This window comes from Bison bison, unplaced genomic scaffold (genome assembly GCF_000754665.1).
Source record: "Bison bison bison isolate TAMUID 2011002044 unplaced genomic scaffold, Bison_UMD1.0 scf7180017864461, whole genome shotgun sequence".
NCBI classification, from domain to species: Eukaryota; Metazoa; Chordata; class Mammalia; order Artiodactyla; family Bovidae; genus Bison; species Bison bison.
Window position 1 is genome coordinate 2583088 of NW_011495023.1, and position 7259 is coordinate 2590346.

The following is a 7259-nucleotide window of genomic DNA, read 5'->3' on the forward strand; positions in this document are numbered from 1 at the left end:
AATCTTGTTAAACTTAGTGAAGGGGAGCGGCACACACACACTGTGCAGAAGGTACAAAATACCTTCTTTAGAGAGCCTTGACAGCAGTCATGTTGGCTGAGGAGGTGGAAGAAAAGTGGGGAATAAAAAGAGCATACATTTGAAACTCTCTCCTTCATCACCGGGGAATTATTTTGGATCTGACAGAATGACCAACCTGTGATGAGTTCTCTACCACTGAAAAACATGTTTGGATCATCACTGCAGAAATGATAGTGTCCCTTAGTGCCACACTGGTGGTCCCAGGGTCTACACTGAGGACAGTGAGATATTTAACCAGATTTGGATTTCTTGATTCATTCATGCCACCCTTGCTAGATAACTACTGAGCTCAAATAAGCCTCCTCCTAAGGTCAGGTTATTGGGAACTATACAATCTAGATATTGACTGACAGATTGTTGGACATGGAATAGCACCTACTGCCAATGTAGCAGTGACTGACCAACAGTAAAAACAACATGAAAATGATAATCAGTAACCTATTCCTGAACAATCTAGGCCTGGATCCCCAGAAGAGATCTACCGGTGAATATCCAATATGAGATGTCAGAGAGGTAGGCTGATGGGATTACTACCAAGGAACTGAAGACCCACTGGATGCCTAGAAGGAAGCTGAACTAGTGTCCACCTAGAGATGACTCCTACAACTAATACAAGTGTCACTGCTCAGTGCTTTCCACTGAATTTAGACATGAGTATTCTGAGAAGCCACCAACTTCTATCAAGAACTCTCTTGGACTTCCTTGGTGGCACAGTGGATGAGTGTCAATACAGGGGACACAAGATCGATCCCTGGTCGGGGAAGATTCCACATGCCGTGGAGCAACTGAGCCCATGCACCACAGCTACTGAGCCTGAGCTCTAAATCTGGTGAGCTGAAACGACTGAGCCTGAATGCTGCAACTACTGAACCCATGTGCCTAGGGCCTGTGGTCCACAACAAGAGTAGCCACTGCAATGATAAGCCAGAGCATTGCAACAAATAGTAGGCCCTACTCACTGCAACTGGAGAAAGCCCACTCAAAGCAATGAAGATTCAGCAAAGCCAAAAATAAACAAATGTCTTAAAGAAAGAAAAGAAAAAAAGAACATTTTGCTTTCAAAAATGCACAAGACTATGAGTTAGACCAAGTCCCTATGTCCACAGGGGGAACATGAGGACAGAGGTCAGTATATTTCCTGGGTCTTTTGGATACGGTGGTTATGTGACTATCATCTCAACTCCTGACACCAGAAAGATGGAGAAACACACAATATTCACCACATAAGGGAGAGAGATCTGGGTAAGCACCCCAGGCCATTGGGTCTGAGACCATTACCAGTGGGATCCTTACCAGATCCAACGATGGGTGTGTCCCTTTAAATCACTACAAATTTCCATTGTTTTGGCCCCACTGATATATGTATCATTAGTATAGGTTAACTGTCAGTGTGAAACCCTGCTTTGTATTCCTGAGAGGAACTACCATACTTCCACAAGGCTAACAAAATTCTCTGAATATCTGTCATTAATGCAAAAGTGATGATATGAAAATGCTCCACCATCAAAGGGTGCAACAGACTTCCACTTTATTGATGACATTGTCTTTGGGTCCAACATGGGCACTACTAGACAAAGACTGGATGGATGCCCCACAGACCGACATATGGCAACTCTGTGGAGCCATTATTATGGACAAGGCACTCTTAATAAAATTCCTGAGCATGATCTGTAAGGGGCAAGATATCTCATTCCAGAAAACAGTGCCAAGCTTTGGTCCTCTCTACTTCCACAAATGAAGAGAAGGCCCAGAGACTGGTGGGACAACTAAGAGATTACATTTTCACTTTCCTTATGTATGGTCTGTGATGACACTCATCTATAGGGTAAATAGAAAGGCCGCTTCCTTTCCATGGGGTAATGACTAAGAGGATGCCATGGAGGCCCTCCAACAGGTCATCAGGCTGCCCTTCCCTGGCACCCTTCTAATCCCTATTTGTTCTTTGAGTTACAGAATTCAGTAGCATTTCTGTTTACCAGTTGGAGGCTGTGGCAGAAGACCACTGAAATAGGCCAGAGGCACCCCTTTAGGCTTTCAAACGCACACCTCTAAGAGTCAGCTGAAAGGTAAACATCCTTTAAGAGACATTTACTGGTCTATTATAGGGCCTTGGTAGATGCTGAGTGATTGACCTATGACCACAAAATCAGAAATACCAAACAAGAGATATGAATAATTTTGCCTTTGTTCTCTAGTTATCTGAGAGAATTCACACATTAAGTCTTCTATACAGCATATTTCAAATACATACTCATGAGCCAAAGAGAAATAATCTGATGAGTTTAATTAAAAATAAGTTAACATTATCTATAATTATTATACTTACAACTGAGTCTTCTTTCTTTAGAAGGTCTTTGTTTCTTTACTTCCAGTTGAGTTTCTGACATTGACTCTTGCTCAAGCACAGGATTTTCATCTGGTACTTTATCACTAGCTATATAAACAGAGATATTTACTCCAATAAATGGAAGAATAGATACACTGTTTGATTCTATACTTTCAAATTACTGACAAATGTATGTTAACATTTTCTCATATTTTAAAAAACTATAGTAAATTTTTATAATACTGGACTGATATGAAAATGGTAAGAAGAGTCTTAACGATGTATACTGAAACTGTCTCATTATTTCATTCATATTCATAGGTTTCAAATATGTTCTGATTAGGTCTCCTATCCTTTAACTTTAGGTTAAAACATAGTCATAAACCAAACCACAAAATGGTATATGCACAAGATTATTCATCACAGCATATTTGCAATTACAAAATACTCAAAATCATTTATACTTGCAAACTGGTTCACCAATAAACCAAAGTATATACTATAAACTATGGTATTATCAGCTATGGGATACAGTATGGTCCAAACAACTGTGCACACAACTGTAAGGAAATGAAAAAGGTATAAACTAACATGGAGGTATTTCCAGTATATAAAGTTAAGTGAAATAAAAAACTAAGGATATCTAATACACTGTATTTTAGGACAGAACAAAAGAAAACCAAAAAAATTGGCAGTTACCTTTACAAAATGAAACATAAGGTAAATCAGAAAACAAAACAGTTTGTCACCAAAGACACTGCAGACCATGCTCACTGAATTACACTCGATGACTACTGTTAATGCTGTTTGTCCCTGGCACTGGTAGATAGCCTACAACACAGAGAATTTTTGAGACTCATTTTTAATGAAAAAGTATCTAAAGCTCTCAAGATCATTTTGCCAGTGACCTGAGGAGACCAGTCAGACTGGGATACTTCTCCTCAGCAGGTAATTTCTGAGACTTGGTGAGGGGGTGTGTCACAACAGACTCCTTCATTCTGAGTCCTTTGACAGTGACCACTCTGCCCAAGAAAGGGGGACGACAATGATGTGAACGCTTGATTGCCTCTCTCCTTCCCCAGCTTGTTTCTTAAGTGTGGCCCACTTATGATGAGTATACTAACACTTTAGAAGGTGATGCCCGATAAGCATCTGATGGTCTTTTGGTTCAAAAATGAACATAAAGAAGAGTAGATGATGTGACTGGTAACCAGACTCAGATTACCAGTGTCATTTGTGCAACCTGTGCTGGTTTCCTAGCTACATGAAGCCTCCTTATAAGGTTATATCAGTTGGTTCACAAGACAATCCAGATATTCAGTGACAAATTTCAGGGAAAAGAAGAACCAATCACAGACAGATATCGTTTAGCCAGTGAAGAAAGTGTTCTAAAAATGGTAATCAAGAACCCACATATAGATGATCTGATTAAGTGGTTTCTCAAGGAAATCTCTGGGTCTAGTTACTTAACCATGGGATCTCAAGGAGAACACTGAAGGGCTGTCCACCAAGGCAGTGGTAGGTAGTGGTCCATAGGTGACCCAAAACCCAGAAACTCTAGAGTTCAAATGATGATGACATCTATGACTAACACAAGTGCTCTTCTTTTGCATTTCCCATTGAATCTTGAGGTGAACTGAAACACACCCCACCCCTACTACTTTTACGCAATTTCTCAGTATTCTATACAAACAAGAATTAAGGTTAGGCCAAGGTCTGTATAGTCAAAGTTATGGTTTTTTTCAGTAGTCATGTACAGATGTGAGAGTTGGACCATAAAGAAGGCTGAGCAATGAAGAATTGATGATTTCAAACTGTGGTGCTGGAGAAGACCCTTGAGAGTCCCTTGGACAGCAAGGAGATCAAACCAATCCTAAAGGAAATCTGTCCTGAATATTCATTGGAAGGACTGGTGTTGAAGCTGAAGCTCCAATACTATGGCCACCTGATGTGAAGAGTCGACTCATTGGAAAAGACCCTGATTCTGGGAAAGACTGAGGGCAGGAAGAGAAGCGGGGACAGAAAGAGAAGTGGGCGACAGAGGATGAAATGTTTGGATGGCATCACTGACTCAATGGACATGAGTTTGAGCAAACTCAGGGAAATAGTGAAGGGCAGGGAAGCCTGGTGTGCTGCAGTCCATGGAGTCACAAAGAGTCAGACATGACTTAGCAAATGAACACAACAAAGCTCCTTAACTTCCCAGTTGTGACATGAGGATATGTGATAAAGTCACAGTTCAGTAGAGAGATAGGTGAGAATTGCATATCTGGGCCTTTTGGATACTGATGTACATATGACTAAGATCTCCATAACCACAGACACTACAATGAGGAGGAAACAGATAATGCTCACTGGTTTTCGGTCTGAGCTCACCAAATGGAATCGTTATCCAAATTCAACTATAGGCATATCCTTACATGCCACTAAAATTTTCCATTGTTATGGCTTGCATTACTGAAAGTATTATTGGCACAGAGGTACAGCATCTCACTCACTTCTACCATTAAGACCTACTGCATTTTGGGTCATTTTAATAGGGCATCTGGAAAACTATTTTTGGGCAATAGGATAAGGGGGTGGCAGATGATGAGATGGTTGAATGGTATCACTGACTCAATGGGCATGAATTTGAGTAAACTCTGGGAGATAGTGAAGGACAGGGAAGGCTGTTATGCTGCAGTTCATGGGTTCCAAAGAGTGGGAGACAACTTAGCAAATGGAAAACAACAACCAGACTACCAGTGTCTAGCACCTTTACCATCCAAAAACAGTTCACTGTACTTATTGCTGAGCTTAATGAAACTAAAGTTCTCCACGAAGTTATTTCTCCATTTATACACTTTCAGTCTGTGTGTAAGGCCTTTGGATGCCTAGAGACTTGACTGATTATTGTTGGCTCAATGCCACAGTATAGCACTGGACACTGGTGTTTCATGCTCCTGTGACCTTCATAGAGATTTACTGCCCAAGTAGAGTGAAGTAAGTATGCAGCAACTGATATCACAAATGCCCCCCTTTTAAACATTCCTGTTCACACTAATGACCAGGGTTGGTTTGCCTTATATGGAATGGGTTGTGATATACCTTCATGTCCTTCCATAAGCCCATGACCTAGAAAAAGCCCTGCTCCAAGATCAAGTACTAACCTTCCACTATATTGGACTTACCTGGTGGCTCAGATGGTAAAGCCTCTGCCTACAATGCGGGAGACCCGGACTTAATCTCTGGGTTGGGAAGATCCTCTGGGGAAGGAAATGGCAACCCACTCCAGTACTCTTGCCCAAAAAATCCCATGGATGGAGGAGCTTGGGAGGCTACAGTCCATGGGGTTGCAGAGAGTTGGACACGACTGAGCGACTTCACTTTTACTTTTTCACTTTCCATTCTATGGATGGCATTCTCCACTGGACCCAAACAAGTGTACTACCCAACAAGGACTAGATTCCATGATGATCCACATGTGACCACATCTGAGTCATTAATGTAAAGATGGTACAAGGACCTAGTATCCAACTAAAATCCCTAGGGGCCAAGTGGAAAGGGGTACATTGTCTCGTTCCAAGCTTCAAGGAACTGAGGTTTTTCCCTTCTCAATCCCCCCAAAATACAAAGCAGACCAAGGTTTTTTTGAAGCACTCCAAAATGTCAATCTTCTTTCAGTCTCTACCACAACAAACACAAAGGACACTCAGTGTAGGTGTATGAATATATGTATGTTTATGTGCATGTATATGTACATATATGTGTATACACATGTTCAACTCTAGGTCAAAATCCTATGTTTGATTTTGCAGGTCAAACCACAAATAATTACAAAGTATCTACCTGACAGTTCACATGGGGGAATACTTGTCAGTTCAGTTCACTTCAGTCGTTCAGTCGTGTCCGACTCTTCACGACCCCATGAATCGCAGCACGCCAGGCCTCCCAGTCCATCACCAACTCCCGGAGTTCACTCAGACTCACGTCCATTGAGTCAGTGATGCCATCCAGCCATCTCATCCTCTGTCATCCCCTTCTCCTCCTGCCCCCAATCCTTCCCAGCATCAGAGTCTTTTCCAATGAGTCAACTCTTCGCATGAGGTGGCCAAAGTACTGGAGTTTCAGCTTTAGCATCATTCCCTCCAAAGAAATCTCAGGGAGGATCTCTTCCAGAATGGACTGGTTGGATTTCCTTGCAGTCCAAGGGACTCACAAGAGTCTTTTCCAACATCACAGTTCAAAAGCATCAATTCTTTGGCGCTGAGCCTTTTTCACAGTCCAACTCTCACATCCATACATGACCACTGGAAAAACCATAGCCTTGACTAGATGGACGTCTGTCGGCAAAGTAATGTCTCTGCTTTTGAATATGCTATCTAGGTTGGTCATAACTTTCCTTCCAAGGAGTAGGTGTCTTTTAATTTCATGGCTGCAATCACCATCTGCAGTGATTTGGGAGCCCAAAAAAAAAAAGTCTGACACTGTTTCCACTGTTTCCCCATTTGTTTGCCATGAAGTGATGGAGCCAGATGCCATGATCTTCGTTTTCTGAATGTTGAGCTTTAAGCCAACTTTTTCACTCTCCACTTTCACTTTCATCAAGAGGCTTTTGAGTTCCTCTTCACTTTCTGCCATAAGGGTGGTGTCATCTGCATATCTGAGGTTATTGATATTTCTCCCGGCAATCTTGATTCCAGCTTGTGCTTTTTACAGTTCAGCATTTCTCATGATGTCCTCTGCATATAAGTTAAATAAGCAGGGTGACAATATACAGCCTTGATGTACTCCTTTTCCTATTTGGAACCAGCCTGTTGTTCCATGTCCAGTTCTAACTGCTGTTTCCTGACCTGCATACAGGTTTCTCAAG

At 41.7% G+C, this 7259-nt stretch overlaps 1 protein-coding gene across 1 annotated transcript in view; it reads right to left on the bottom strand.

Annotated features, from left to right (window-relative positions):
* Positions 1-7259, bottom strand: part of LOC105003084 (uncharacterized protein C10orf68-like) — a 181499-nt gene that overhangs the window by 130745 nt on the left and 43495 nt on the right. The window contains exon 8 of the mRNA XM_010860053.1: positions 2408-2515. Within this exon, the coding sequence (XP_010858355.1) occupies positions 2408-2515 (108 nt within the window). The remainder of the gene's footprint in view (positions 1-2407; positions 2516-7259) is intronic.